The 15,594-nt window shown below is 23.7% G+C and overlaps 1 protein-coding gene across 4 annotated transcripts in view; it reads right to left on the bottom strand.

The window, feature by feature from the left end:
* Positions 1-15,594, bottom strand: part of LOC101891188 (uncharacterized) — a 332,789-nt gene that overhangs the window by 211,111 nt on the left and 106,084 nt on the right. For all 4 annotated transcript variants that reach the window (XM_059132139.1, XM_059132141.1, XM_059132142.1 and 1 more), the window contains one exon: positions 905-1,631. In XM_059132139.1, coding sequence (XP_058988122.1) covers positions 905-977 — 73 coding nt within the window. In that variant the 5' untranslated portion in view covers positions 978-1,631. The remainder of the gene's footprint in view (positions 1-904; positions 1,632-15,594) is intronic.

Here is a 15,594-nt window from a genome sequence, read left to right as displayed (position 1 = left end):
TTAAAAAAATATTTTTTCGAGATCTATATGAGGCGTGATTTTTTTAAAAAAATATTTTTTGAACAACCATTCAAGGCGTGGATTTTTTAAACAATATTTTTTCGAGGTCTATATGAGGCGGGGTTTTTTTAAAAAAAATTTTTTTTGAACAACCATTCAAGGCGAGGATTTTTTAAACAATATTTTTTCGAGGTCTATATGAGGCGTGGATTTTTTAAAAAAAATATTTTTTGAACATCCATTCAAGGCGTGGATTTTTTAAAGAATATTTTTTTCAACAACCATCCAAGGCGTGGATTTTTTCAAAGAATATTTTTTTCAACAACCATCCAAGGCGTGGATTTTTTAAAGAATATTTTTTTCAACAACCATCCAAGGCGTGGATTTTTTAAAGAATATTTTTTTCAACAACCATCCAAGGCGTGGATTTTTTCGAAGAATATTTTTTTCAACAACCATCCAAGGCGTGGATTTTTTCGAAGAATATTTTTTTCAACAACCATCCAAGGCGTGGATTTTTTAAAGAATATTTTTTTCAACAACCATCCAAGGCGTGGATTTTTTCGAAGAATATTTTTTTCAACAACCATCCAAGGCGTGGATTTTTTCGAAGAATATTTTTTTCAACAACCATCCAAGGCGTGGATTTTTTACATTTTAGTACTTTTCGTACACTGAAGGTACGAATTTCCAAAATTCCAAATACAAACTGTATTGACCTCTACGGACCAAGAATGACCCCCACACAAAAAGTTATATATTCCCAAAAATTTACGATATTTTTTTTTTTTTTTTTGAAAAAAAAAATCTATGCCAAGTTTGAATCGTTGAAAATGTAAAAAAAAAATAATTTTTTATTAAAAAATTTGATTTTAAAATAATTTTTTTTATTTCAGACCCTTACCTTGTTGATCAAATACTGGAGTATTCCATTGGGGTGGCGTTGTCATAATACCGGCTAAATCCAAATGCTCCATATTTTCTGTTTTTTTTTTAATTTTTCCTTAAACTCTCTTTAATTTCCACGGTAAGGAAAAAATTTCCGTAATTTAGATATTAAAATTCGTTTTGAATTTCAAGACAGATCCGCATAACCTCGATACAAGGCAAAACAATTTCAAAGGCGTTATCTATCCCGACTGGTTAAATGCAAAAAACAACAAAGTTTGAGTAAATTGTTAGTTGGTTGCAATGGAAAAGGTCTAACGGTCTAACGGTGATAGGGAGAGAGAGAGAGAGTGGGAGAGCGCAGACCTTATCTGGAATTTGGTTGTTGTTGTTTTATTTTCTGGCAATTACGTTTGTCGTTGGTTAGACGATTTTTTTATTATTTCGGCTGGCAAGTATTGAATTGTCACAGAGGTATTTTTTATTTTGACGTTTTTCTTTTGTTTTATGATTAATCCATATATTAATTAATAATTATTTTTATTTTTATTGCTATTTGTTTTGGCTCTCTCCTTTTTTAGCACCCAGTGAAAAATAAAACGATTTTCTCTGTTATTTTCTGGCAGTAGTTAATTTTGGCGTTTTTTCTCTTCCAGTTAAACTCCCACCAATGTTTTCCATTCCATGTGTGAAGCAAATTTTAAAAACAAAAGTATTAAATTATTCGTTGGCAAAAATGATATCTGTAAATAAAGAAAAGAAAAACAAGACACATTTTGATAAGAATGCAAGTTAAGAGAGGGTTCGACATAAAAACGTCTTATTATTTAATAATTTATATAAAACTAAAAAGAGTTTAAGGGCAAATATAAACAACGGGCAAATGAACACCATTTTCAGAGTAAAAAAATGAAATAAAAATTAAATTTAAAAAATAAATATATTTTTTTGTTATTTAAGAAATAAATTTCTTAAAATTCTTTTTTATTATTTTTGGATAAAATATGAACAATAGAGAAGGTTATACTATTTTTAAAGTAAAAAAAAAATAAAAAAATATATATATTTTTAAATTAAAAAAAATATTGTTTAATTTTTTTAAGTCTTATTATGTAATAATTAATATGAAACGGAATGGAGCTAAAAGTCAAATGTAAAAAACAAAGAATTTTACACCATTTTCAAAATACAAAAAAAAAACAAAATATAAAAAATTAATATTCTTTAATTAAAAAAAAATTCTTAAAATTCTTTTTTATTATTTCTTGGATAAAATATAAACAATAAAGACATTAACTTAATTTTCAAGTAAGAAAATAAAATCAAAATTTAAAAATTATTTTTTTTTTTTTGTTTTGAATAAAAAAAATATTTTTTATTTAAAAAAAAAAAATGAGTAATAGAGAAATTTACATAATTTTCAAAGTAAAAAATTAAAAAAAAAAATAAAAACTATTTTTACATTTTTTCAAGGCTTTTATTGATATTTTAAATAAAATGTCAAAAAAATGTATAAAAATTAAAAAATAAAATGATTTTTTTTATTAAATACACGGTTAGAGTAAAAAATTGAAAAGAAAAACCAAAATTTAATATTCAAGGGTTTAAAAAAAAATAATTAAAAAAATAAATATATATATATATATATATATATATATATATATATATATATATATATATATATATATATATATATATATTTTTTTTTTTTTTAATAAAAAAAAAATGATTTTTTAATTTTTTTAATGTCTTATTATTTTATAATTTATATGAAACGGAAAAGAGCTGAAAGTCAAATATAAAAAACAAAGAAATTTACACTATTTTCAAAATACAAAAAAAAAAAAAATATATAAAAAATTAATATTATTTAATTAAAAAAAATTAATTTCTTAAAATTCTTTTTTATTATTTCTTGGATAAAATATAAAAAATAAAGAAATTTACATAATTTTCAAGTAAGAAAATAAAATCAATATTTAAAAATTATTTTTTTTTAATTAAAAAAATTAATTTTGTAAATTTTTTTAGAAAAAAAAAATAATGAAGTAATTTACATAACTTTCAAAGAAAAAAATAAAAACAACATTTAAAAACTGTTTTTACATTTTTTCAAGGCTATCAATAAACGTCGATATTTTAAATAAAATTTTAAAAAATGTATAAAAATTAAAATATGAAATGATTTTTTTTTTATTAAATACGCGGTTATAGTAAAAAATTGAAACGAAAAATCAAAATTTAATATTCAAGCGTTTAAAAAAAAAATAAAAAAATAAATATACGTATTTTTTAATTAAAAAAAAATGATTTTTTAATTTTTTTTAATGTCTAATATTTTAATAATTAATATGAAGCGGAAAAGAGCTGAAAGATTTTGTTAAAAATCTTTTTTATTTTTTATATGTCCTAGAAATAATAATGTAAAAATATTTAAAATTCAATTCAAAAAAAAAATATTTCCTTTTTAATTTATATAAGAAAAAATATTTATATTTTATATTTATAATATTTTTTTTAAAGATTTTTTTGCAGCCGTACAGAGGCTACATGGAATATATAATTTGATACGATCAAAATGTGCCTCATCGACATAATGGCTTTAGGCCCTAGGTCTCATTGGACCAAATCTGTTTGGTTTTTGTAAAATATCCAATAACAAAAATCAACAATTTAAAAAAAATTGAATTAAAAAAATCTACAAAACCTATAAAAAGGACCAATATTAATAATTTTCCAAAAACAAAATTCAAATTCATATTTGAGAAGCTAATACTGAAAATAATTCAATTTTTATTCAAATTTTTCTCTATCGCTGTTTCCCCATTGATTCTCTTTTGCATATCTCGAATTTGTTTATATTTTCAATTCAAAACAATTTTTTTCTCAATTTTCAATCGAATATATTCGGTAATCTCAATTTCCTCTCCATTCGAAATCGGGCAAATGGCCACCAGCATTGCCCACCCCAAAATGAAATGTCTGGCGGGATTAAGAAATCCATGAGAAACAGCCAAACAGAAATCATTTTTCATTTTCAATGCCAAACAATGTCGAGATTCAACATCGAAATGAACAGGCAGGCGTGTATATACTCGTAGATGGACAGACAGACAGACGGACGGGCAGACAACAAATAAACAAGTGAACTGATTTTTTTTGCAAAACATTTTCAAAAAATATTATGGAAACAAATTTTGCTTCGTTCAATTAATTATGGAATATATTTTTCATAATTTTGAATATCGTGTTCGACGATGTTCTTCGACCAGAAGGCAGTTAGAGGTAATTAATTTTTTCGCCTTTGATGTTGGAGGAGAATTTTCTCATTTTTTTATGGGAAATATATATGTATATTGATAGTATATATGGGTCACACTCTGTGTGAATCATGACCTGGACAATCATCTTTGGTTTATCTCTTTTGATCTGTAAAAAGGAAATAAGTTTCCCAAACAAAAAATCAAAAAAAAAAAAAAAATCAGAAAAAGGGTCTGGGAACTCTGCCCTAGTTCAGTTGTTGATGTTCCAACTAACGTCATATTTTTACTTGGTTCACACCAGCTTTACTCTTTTTTTTTTTATCTGAGTCGTTGACACCTTAAACCCGAGGCGCACAAAAATTCTTATCTGGAATTACTCACGAAATTGTCGCTGTGACATTGAAAGCTGAAGGTTGAAGAGTCAATGTGGAGTAAAAACAGAGAGTGTGGGACACCATTTCCAGAAGAAATATAATTTTTTTTTTTTTTTTTTTGAAAAAAAAAAACATTTTTCATTAAAAAAAATATTTTGTTAAAGTTCTTTAATTTTTTCCTCGATAAAAATATTGTTTGTAAAAAAAAATAAAAATATTTTTTGTAAATTTTTTTTTTTTTTTCGGAATATAAACAAAGTTTGAAGAGTCAATGTCGAGTAAACGCAGAGAGCGTGGGACACTATTCCCATAAGCAAACTAAAAATATTTTTTGAAAAAAAAAATCTTAAATACAATTTTTTAATCCAAATTAAGAACATAATTTTTTAATATATTTTCCTTAATATAGCCAATTTTTTTTCAATCGAAACCCCCTAAAAAATAAATAAATTTTTTGAAGAAAAATGTTTTTAAGACTTTTTTTTATAAAAAATTCATCCTTATATAAAATAAAAAAATGAAGGACATACTTTTTTTAATCTCTAATTTATTTTAAATTTATTATGCTTAATATAGCCAATATTTTTGGATGAAATATGTTCTTAAGATTTTTTATAAAAAAAAGGAAGGGCAAAATTTTTTGAATCTCTAATTTATTTTAAATTTATTATCCTTAATATAGCCAATATTTTTTCAATCGAAATTTCCTACCTAAAAAAAAAAAATAAAAAAGTTTTGATGACTTATTATTATTTTATAAAAAGACATGATTTTTTTAATGTTTTTTTTTTTTTTTGTTATTTTATTTTCTTAATATAGCCAATATTTTTTCAAACGAAATTTCCAAAAATCCACCAAAAAAAAAAATTTTTATATATTAAAAAAATCCCAAAAAATTCAATATTTTTTTGGCAAATTAAAAAAAATATATATATTTTTTTAAAACATTCACCCAAGTTAGAAAATTTTTTTGATTTTTTTTTTATTTTATATAAGGACAATTTTTGTTTATTTTTTTTTTTTTTTTTTTTGGTAAATTTATATTAATATTTTTCAATTTCAATTATATAAATATTTTCAATATTTTTTCAATCGAATTTTTTTTTAAATAAGTAAATTTTTGTAATTGCTAAATTTTTAGATTTTTTTATATAGGGACAACATTTTTTAATTTTTAAACAATTATTTTCAATTTTTTTCAAAAATGAATTTTTATAAAAAATCCAGCTGAAATAAAATTAAATGATTTTCCATTTTTTATTTTATTTTATTTATTTTTAAATTAATTTTCTTTAATATGACCAATTTTGCATTTATAGCCAATATTTTTTCAATCGAAATTTCCAAAAAACCCACAAAAAACACAATTATTTTTTTGATAAATTATAAAAAAAATCCCTAAATATTCAATATTTTTTTGATAAATTAAAAAAAAAAAAAAAATTAAAAACATCCACCCAAGTTGGAAAATTTTTTGTTTTTCATTTTATATAAGGACAATATTTTTTTTAAATTTTTATGGTAAATTTATATCAATATTTTTCAATTTCAAATTTATATAAATATTTTCAATATTTTTTCAATCGAATTTTTTTTTTTAAATTAGTAAATTTTTTGAATGTTTGTAATTAATAAATCTTTTGAATTTTTTTTATATAAGGACAACATTTTTTTATTTTGTAACAATTATTTTTTTTGATAAATTAAAAAAAATATATTTTTTTGAAAACATCCACCCAAGTTGGAAATTTTTTGGTTTTTTTTATTTTATATAGGTATGGACAATATTTTTTTTTACTTTTTTGATAAATTTATATTTCAAATTAATATAAATATTTCCAATATTTTTTCAATCGAAATTTTTTTTTAAAAAATCCACCCACATTGGCAATTTTTTTTTGATTTTTTTATATAAGGACAACACTTTTTAATTTTTAATTTTTTTTTAACAATTATTTTCACTTTTTTTTTAAATGAATTTCCATAAAAAATTCGGCCAATATTTGAATTTTTTTTATATAAGGACAACATATTTTAATTTTGTAACAATTTTTTTTTTTTTTTTTTTTTTTTTTTTGATAAATTAAAAGAATATTTTTTTGAAAACTTCCACCCAAGTTGGAAAATTTTTTGCTTTTTTTATATATGGACACTATTTGTTTTTTGTTTTTTATTTTATATATGGACAATACTTGTTTTTTATTTTTTTTGACAAATTTTAATATTTTTCAATTTTAAATTAATATAAATATTTCCAATATTTTTTCAATCATTTTTTTTTATTAAAAAATCCACCTACATTGGTAATTATTTTGATTTTTTTTTTATATAAGGACAACATTTTTAATTTTTTTAACAACTATTTTCAATTTTTTAAAATGAATTTCTATAAAAAAATCCAGTCAAAATAAAATGAAATAGTAAATCATTTAATTTTATTTTGGCAGGATATTTTATAGAAATTCATTTTTTAAAAAAATTGAAAATAATTGTTAAAAATTAAAAATTTAAAAATGTTGTCCTTATATAAACAAAAAAATAAAAAAATACCAATTACAAAAATTTACTAATTTAAAAAAAAAAAATCGATTTTTCATTTTATTTATTTTTAAATTAATTTTCCTTAATATAACCAATTTTGCATCAACCCTCCCCCCCAAAAAAAAAAGTTGATGACATAGTTGCCACCAAAATCCAACATTTACAGTTCGAAAAAAAATCCAACAAATTTGCAATAATTCAAATTTATTGAAAATACAACAACCAACACCATCCCTAAAACAAATCGATTGATTCGTAAAGAAATTGGGAGGGAATGTGAAAATAAATACAAAAATAAATTAACATTTTGAACAGTCGGAACGACTCTCTGGCCATTTGTTGGTCTGTCCATTCGAAACGATTTGCCTCCTTTGTCTAGTGTTGTCGGTTGGTTAGTTGCTTGGCTGCCTGAGGTTGATTTGTATGCCAGGCGTAATGCGTCATTTTTCGGTCAAATCTTAAAAATAAATTCAAACATTTTATTTAAACTATCAATTAAAAAAAAAAATAAGGCAAAGCGGAGACGACGCCATGCCAAACAAATCAATTGAAAAAAAAAAATTGAGAAAAAAAAATTGAAAAAAAATCCAAATATCTAAATAGAACAAAATAGGTGCGGCTTTTTCTCGGATGAGGTTGGTATTTCAAAACTCTTCGAAGAGAATTTCTTTGGCTAATTTAGAGATTTTTTTTCGATTGTTTTTTTGCCGGAGTTCATGTTTCTCATTCCTACACCACCACCCAAAATGCGGAAATTTTTTGCCAAATTCTATTCTATTCTATTGCTGTTGTTGTTTTTGTTGCGAGAGAGCGCCTTTTGCGGATTGGTACATTGAATTGTAGGCTAATTGTATCACCCATTAGTGGGCCATCTGCCTGCCTATTTTGTTTTATTTGCATATTTTTTCTGAATTGGCTTCTGAGGAAGACGCCTGCTTTGGTTGCTCTGTGGGGCAATATACCCTAGGGCAAAGTCAAAACAAAGTTCAAAATTTATTTTTAGAGAATATTTCGTTTTTGTAAGCGGGAAGCATTTTTGATTTTGTCATAGATGTGTGTACCCATGTGTGTGTGTGTGCGTGTATAAATTTGCGGTCGTTTTATGCCTGTGTAAATTGTCTCTTTGAGGTAATGAAAAATTGGAATTTTATTGCTTATCGCCTGAGTGAGAAGTTTGATGGAGATGATGGCGGCGGCATGGGCCTTTGATTTCATATTTTTTGACAAATTTAATTTCATATTTTTAGCATTCTTCCGAAACAAATCAAACAAAACAGAAAATGGATTTGAAATTAGCTCTCCGTGCCTACATGAAAATGACTTAATTCATTTTATACGAATGAGAGATTTAGAAAGGAGAAATGGATTGCTTTTCAAATTTTAAATAATTTTTGGGTAAAATTAAAAATTAGAACCGGTTATTTTTTCGAGTAACCGGATATTTTTATTCGCGTAACCGGATATTTTTATTCGTGTGACCGGAGTTTTTATTCGAATAATTAGTAAACAAGAAAAAAAAACACATAAATTTCTTTCCTCAAAAAATGGCTTTGAAATTAGTTCTCGGTGACAAAATAAAATGACTTAAGTCATTTTGTAAAGATTGAAAGATTTATGAAAAAGAAATTTTGGGTGATGTTTTTTGGGTATATTATACAAAAAAAAAATTGCAAAATTTGAAATGATTTTTGGGTAAAATAAAAATTTGGAACCGATTATTTTTCGAATAACCGGATATTTTTTATCCGTTCATTCTCACAAGAAAAAAGACACATGAACTTCAATTTACACTAAGTTTCGTGAAAAAAAAATTAATTTGAAATTAGCTCTCCGTGTCTAAATGAAAATGACTTAAGTCATTTTGTGCCGATGTAAGATTTAGAAAGAATAAATTTTGGATTGCTGTTATTTTTATGATATTTTAATAGAAAAAAAAAATCAAAATGTTAACGATTTTTGGGTAAAATTAAAATTTAGAATCGGTTATTTTTTTCGAGTAACCGGATATTTTTATTCGTGTAACCGGATATTTTTATTCGTGTGACCAGATGTTTTTATTCGAATAATCAGTAAACAAGAAAAGAAAACACATAAATTTCTTTTAAGACCAAGTTTCCTCAAAAAATGGATTTGAAATTAGTTCTCGGTGACAAAATAAAATGACTTAAGTCATTTTGTAAAGATTGAAAGATTTATGAAAAAGAAATTTTTGGTGATGATTTTTGGGTATATTATACAAAAAAAAATTGCAAGAATTTAAATATTTTTTGGTAAAATTAAAATTTAGAACCGGTTATTTTTCAAATAATCGGATATTTTTCATTCGAAAAATCGGTTCATTCTCACAAAAAAAAAGACACATGAACTTCTATTTACACTAAGTTTCGTCAAAAAAATGAATTTGAAATTAGCTCTCCATGTTTTCATGAAAATGACTTAAGTCATTTTGTACCGATGTAAGATTTAGGAAGAATAAATTTTGGGTACTATATTTTTGGACATTTTAATAGAAAAAAAATTCCAAAATTTAAATAATTTTTACGTAAAATTAAACTTTGGAATTGGTTATTTTTTCGAATAACCGGATATTTTTATTCGCGTAACCGGATATTTTTATTCGAGTGACCGGATGTTTTTATTCGAGTGACCGGATGTTTTTATAAACAAAAAAAAAAGATTTTTTTGAAGACTAAGTTTCGACAAAAAATGGATTTGAAATTAGTTCTCGGTGACAAAATAAAATGACTTAAGTCATTTTTGATTAATGAAAGATTAAGGAAGAAGAAATATTAGGGTACTCTTATCTTTTGGACATTTTGAAAGAAAATAATTGCAAAATTTAAATGATTTTTGGGTAAAATTAAAATTTAGAACCGGTTACTTTTTGGAGTAACCGGATACTTTTAATCGAATAATCGGTTCTTCGAAAAAAAAAATTGAAAAATTGACATGTATTTCGGCCAAAATTAATATAAAGAACCGGTTATTTTTTGAGTAATCGGGTAATTTTATTCGAATAATCGGTTCTCAGAAAAAAACAGAAAAATTTTCATGTATTTAGGTCAAAATTAATATTAAGAACCGGTTACTTTTTGAATAACCGGTTACTTCTATTCGAATAATCGGATCATTCTCATCAAAAAAATACAGTAATGTTCTTAGAGATTGTGTTTCCCTCAGAAAGCGGACAAAATTGAAAATTTTAAAAAAATTTTGGGTGAAATTCGAATTTAGAACCGGTTACTTTTCGAGTAACCCAATATTTTTATTCAAGTAATCGATTCATAGATCGACAGAAAATGTATATTGGCAGAAAAATGTGCATTTATTTCGGTCGAAAGTAATATTAAGAACCGGTTAGTTTTTAAGTAACCGGTTAATTTGTTAATTCTTTCCGAATAATCGGTTCATTCTTACTAAGAAATACTGTAATTTCTTTGAAGACTAAGATTCTCTTGAAAAACGGATGAAAATGCAAATTTTAAATGATTATTGGGTAAAATTGAAATTTAGAACCGGTTACTTTTCTAGTAACCGGAAATTTATGTTCGAATAACCGGTTCATTTCACTAAAAAATCACAGGAATTTATTTTAAGAATAAGTTTCCTCAAAAAAAATAAAATATTTCAAAAATTTTAATTTGATTAATTTAGAACCGGTTTTTGTAAAGACACTTTTTTACAGGAGAGTTTTTGGAAGATTCAAGAGCCAAAACTTTATACTATTATTATTTTTAGGCACATCCGCAGCAGAAAATAAAAAAATTCTGATTTGTTTTTGGGAAAAATTGAAATTAAGAACCGGTTGTTTTCCGTGTAACCGGATATTTTTTATTCGAATAATCGGCTTGTAGAAAACAACATAAAATTTTTCATATATTTCGATTAAATTAATATTAACAAGCGGTTATTTTTTTCAGAACCGGTTAATTCTATTCGAAGAATCGGTTCATTTTTACTAAAAAATAGAATAATTTCTTTAAAGACTAAAATTCCCAAAAAAAAACATAAAAAATTGCAAAATTTAAATGATCTTTGGGTAAAATGTAAATTTAGAACCGGCTACTTTACGAGTAAACGGATATTTTTATTCAAAAAAATACAGAAAAATTTTAGAAAAAAGACAGAAAAATTTACATTTATTTCCGTCAAAATTAATATGAACAATCGGTTACTTTATGAGTAACCGATTAATTATATTCGAATAATCGGTTCATTCTTACTAAAAAATGCAGTCATTTCTTTGAAGACTATGATTCTCTCGAACAACGAATGAATATGCAAATTTTTAATGATTTTTGGGTAAAATTCGAATTTCGAAACGGTTACTTTTTGAGTAACCGGATATTTTTATTCGAATAAAATAAAACAACAGGAATTTATTTTGAGAATAAGTTTCTTCACAGAATGGACACATTTCACAAATTTAAATTTGAATAATTTAGAACCGGTTTTTGTAAAGACATTTTATTCCTTCACAGGAGGACTTTTGGAATATTCAAGAACCGAAAATGTACATTATTACAGTTAGGTACAGATAGCCACAGCAAAAATAACAAAATTCTGATTTGTTTTTGGGTAAAAATGAAATTTAGAACCGGTTTTTTGAGTAACCGGATATTTTTAGTCGAATATTCGGTTATTAGAAAACAAAACAAAACCATAACATGTATTTCGGTCAAAATTAATATAAAGAATCGGTTACTTTTTGAGTAACCGGTTAATTATATTGGAATATTCGGTTCATTCTCACTAAAAAATATAACCATTTCTTTCAAGACTGACTCTTTACTGAAAATCGGACAAATTTGCAAAATTTTATTGATTTTGAGGAAAAAAATAAAATTTAGAACCGGTTATTTTTTCGAATAACCGGATAGTTTTATTCAAATAATCGGTTCTTAGAAAACTAACACAGAAAAATGTAAATGCATTTCGGTCGAAATTAACATTAACCGGTTACTTTTCGAGTAACCGATTTCGATACAAAAACCGGTTACTGGTAAGTAAATGTTTTTTAATTGAAAATGATTTGTTTTTTGTTGATTTGAACACAATTTTTACTAAAATTGATGTGAACGATAAAAAAAATCACCATTTCTTAAAAACATAACCGGTTTTATTACATTTTTTGATTTAAAACTGATTTTTATTTCAATTAACCGGTTATTTCTTAAAATCGCTCTATTTCCGGACACTTGTCTAAGAAATGCAAGCAAATAAAAATTTGTGTTAGCCTACTTTTTATATCAAACCCTTGGTTTTGTTCAAGTAACCGGTTGTTTTTTTCGGGTAATCGGTTTGATTTTGTAAAAAATTACAATTTTTCTTTCAACTGTCTCATTTTGGAAAAAAATTCCAGGCAATTAATAAAATCTTTTTCATGTGTTAAAACCAATCAAGTAACCGGTTACTTTTCAAAATCATTCGGCATATAATGTCGAACAGATTTTTGGATAAATAATTAAAATTCAAAATGTATCGGAACATTTTTAAAATAAATAAAAAAAAAACGGATTATGTCTTCAGAAACCGATTATTATTCATTTAACCTGTTGATTTTATTCGAGTAATCGGCTCATTCGTCTCGAAAAAGCTGATATTGGTATCAAATCTATGAATTTAAAACAAAAAAATTGATAAAATTTCTTAAAAGTGACAAATTGAGTACCAATTATTTATCATGAAACCAGTAAGATTTTTCGAGTAACCGGTTAGAAAAATAAAAAACCCCTTACGTTTATTAAAGTTATCGTTTAGTTTTGGTTAAAAATAATTGAAGAAATTGAAAAAAAAAAATATCGAAATTGAAATTTTTCATTTCTAATAAAACGCAAAATTTTCCAAGAATTCCATTCCTTAAAACCGGTTACATGAACGTAATCGGCTATTTTCATGTCAGTAATCGATGAATTTTTGCGAGAACGAAATGTTACGAAACAAAAATGTCAAGAGAAAGAAACAATAAAACCAAAATGTAATAATTTTGTAAGTGCTCGACTTTTATTCGGGTAACCGGTTATTTTTTATTCGGGTAACCGGTTATTTTAAACCGATTAACCGGATTTATTTGCTTTTTTTATTAGCTTTAAACATATAGAATTTTGAAAACGGTTACTTTTTTAAATAACCGATAAACTATATTTTTTAAGCGAGTATTCGGTTACTTCCCATTTGAATTTCAAATAATAATTAAATAAAATAAAGTTTTACTAAACAAGTCAAGGAATTTTGATTGAAAATCTGATATGTTACCTTTAATCCCTAGAGAGAGAGAGGGAGGGAGGGTCCTACTGGGGTCCCCTATGACATTTCACACGCACACATCCAATTTTACATTGTTCCCATTAAGTCATGTGTTCGGAACTGCATTGTTTTTATTTATTTTTTTTCAAACAATCACTAATTCTACTCCTCTAATCGCGAACATATTTGCTTTAGATACCCTGTTTATTTATTTTGGAATTTCATTTTGTTCGATTGTGGTTCGAATATTTACACAGCGATTGTTTTCCATTTGCGTCAGTGGTTTAGTTTTTGCAAGACCCCCAATAAATGTTTACAAACAACAGGTATTATTGTTGTTTTTGTTGTCTTTTTTTGTAAATCAAACAATTGAAAATGTTGAAGAGATTTTTTTGGAAGGCCCAAAAATGACTAAAAATCGAGATTTGTAGGATTATTGAAAGACCGATTAAAGAAAAAACGAGCATTTTTTAAAAGAATTTTTGAAGGACTCATGGATTTTTTTAAATATTTTTTTAGGGGATCCAAAAGGACAATAAACGTGGATTTTTTAAAGATTTTTTTCAAGGATCCATAAAGGGCAATAAACGTGGATTTTTTAAAGATTTTTTCAAGGATCCATAAAGGACAATAAATGTGGATTTTTTAAAGATTTTTTCAAGGATCCATAAAGGACAATAAACATGGATTTTTTAAAATTTTTTTCAAGGATCCATAAAGGACAATAAACGCGGATCTTTTAAAGATTTTTTCAAGGATCCATAAAGGACAATAAATGTGGATTTTTTAAAGATTTTTTTCAAGGATCCATAAAGGACAATAAACGGAAATTTTTAAAAAGAAATTTTAAATGACTTAGAAAAACCAATAAACGGGTTTTTTATTAAAGTTTTTTTAGAAGACTTATAAAGGACAATAAACGGAGATTTTGAAAGGACTTAGAGAAAACAATAAACATGGATTTATTAAGGATTTTTTGCAGAACCTATAAGAGATGATAAAGAAGTATTTCTTGGTTAATTCTGAAATAAAGAAATAATTGACACACAATTTAAAAAAAATCCACGTTAGTAAATTTAAATTTTTTAAATAAAAAAAAATAAATATTTAAAAATATTTTTTAAAAAATCCACGTTGTTTAATTTTATACAAAAATATTTTTTAAAAAATTCACGTTGTTTAATTTTATAAAAATAAATATTTTTTAAAAAATTCACGTTGTTTAATTTTATAAAAATAAATATTTTTTAAAAAATCCACGTTGCTTAATTTTATAAAAAAAAATATTTTTCAAAAAATCCACGTTGTTTAATTTTATACAAAAATATTTTTTAAAAAATCCACGTTGTTTAATGTTATAAAAAAAATATTTTTTAAAAAATCCACGTTATTTTATTTTATAAAAAAATATATTTTGCAAAAAATTCACGTTGTTTAATTTTATAAAAAATATATTTTTTAATAGATTCACGTTATTAAATTTAAGAAAAACATATTTTTTTAAAAAATCCACGTTTTTTATTTTTTTAAAAATAAATATTTTTTAAAAAATCCACGTTGTTTAATTTTATAAAAATAAATATTTTTTTAAAAAATCGATCTTGGTTCATTCTTTAAAAAAAATTTTAAAAAATCCACGTTGTTTAATTTTATAAAAATAAATATTTTTTTTTTAAATCCAAGTTGTTTAATTTTATAAAAATAAATATTTTTTTTAAAAATCCAAGTTGTTTAATTTTATAAAAAATATTTTAAAAAATCCACGTTGTTTAATTTTATAAAAATAAATATTTTTTTTTAAAAATTCAAGTTGTTTAATTTTATAAAAATAAATATTTTTTTTTAAAAATCCAAGTTGTTTAATTTTATAAAAAATATTTTAAAAAAATCCACGTTGTTTAATTTTATAAAAAATATTTTTAAAAAAAAACCCACGTTGTTTAATTTTTGGATGAAATATTTTTTTAAAAAATCCACGTTGTTTAATTTTATAAAAATTTGTTTTTAAAAAATTCACGTTGTTTAATTTTATAAACAATATTTTTTTTTTTAATCCACGTTGTTTAATTTTATAAAAAATATTTTTTTTAAATCCACGTTGTTTAATATTATAAAAAATATATTTTTTAAAAAATCCACGTTGTTTAATTTATGGAAAAAATATTCTTTAAATAATCCACGTTGTTTCATTTTATAAAAATTATTTTAAAATAATCCAAGTTGTTTAAATTATGGAAAAAATATTTTTTAAAAAATCAATGTTGTTTAATTTATAAATTTTT

The sequence above is a fragment of the Musca domestica genome, unplaced genomic scaffold (genome assembly GCF_030504385.1).
Source record: "Musca domestica strain aabys unplaced genomic scaffold, Musca_domestica.polishedcontigs.V.1.1 110, whole genome shotgun sequence".
Lineage (NCBI taxonomy): Eukaryota > Metazoa > Arthropoda > Insecta > Diptera > Muscidae > Musca > Musca domestica.
This window is presented reverse-complemented; position numbering and strand designations above follow the sequence as displayed.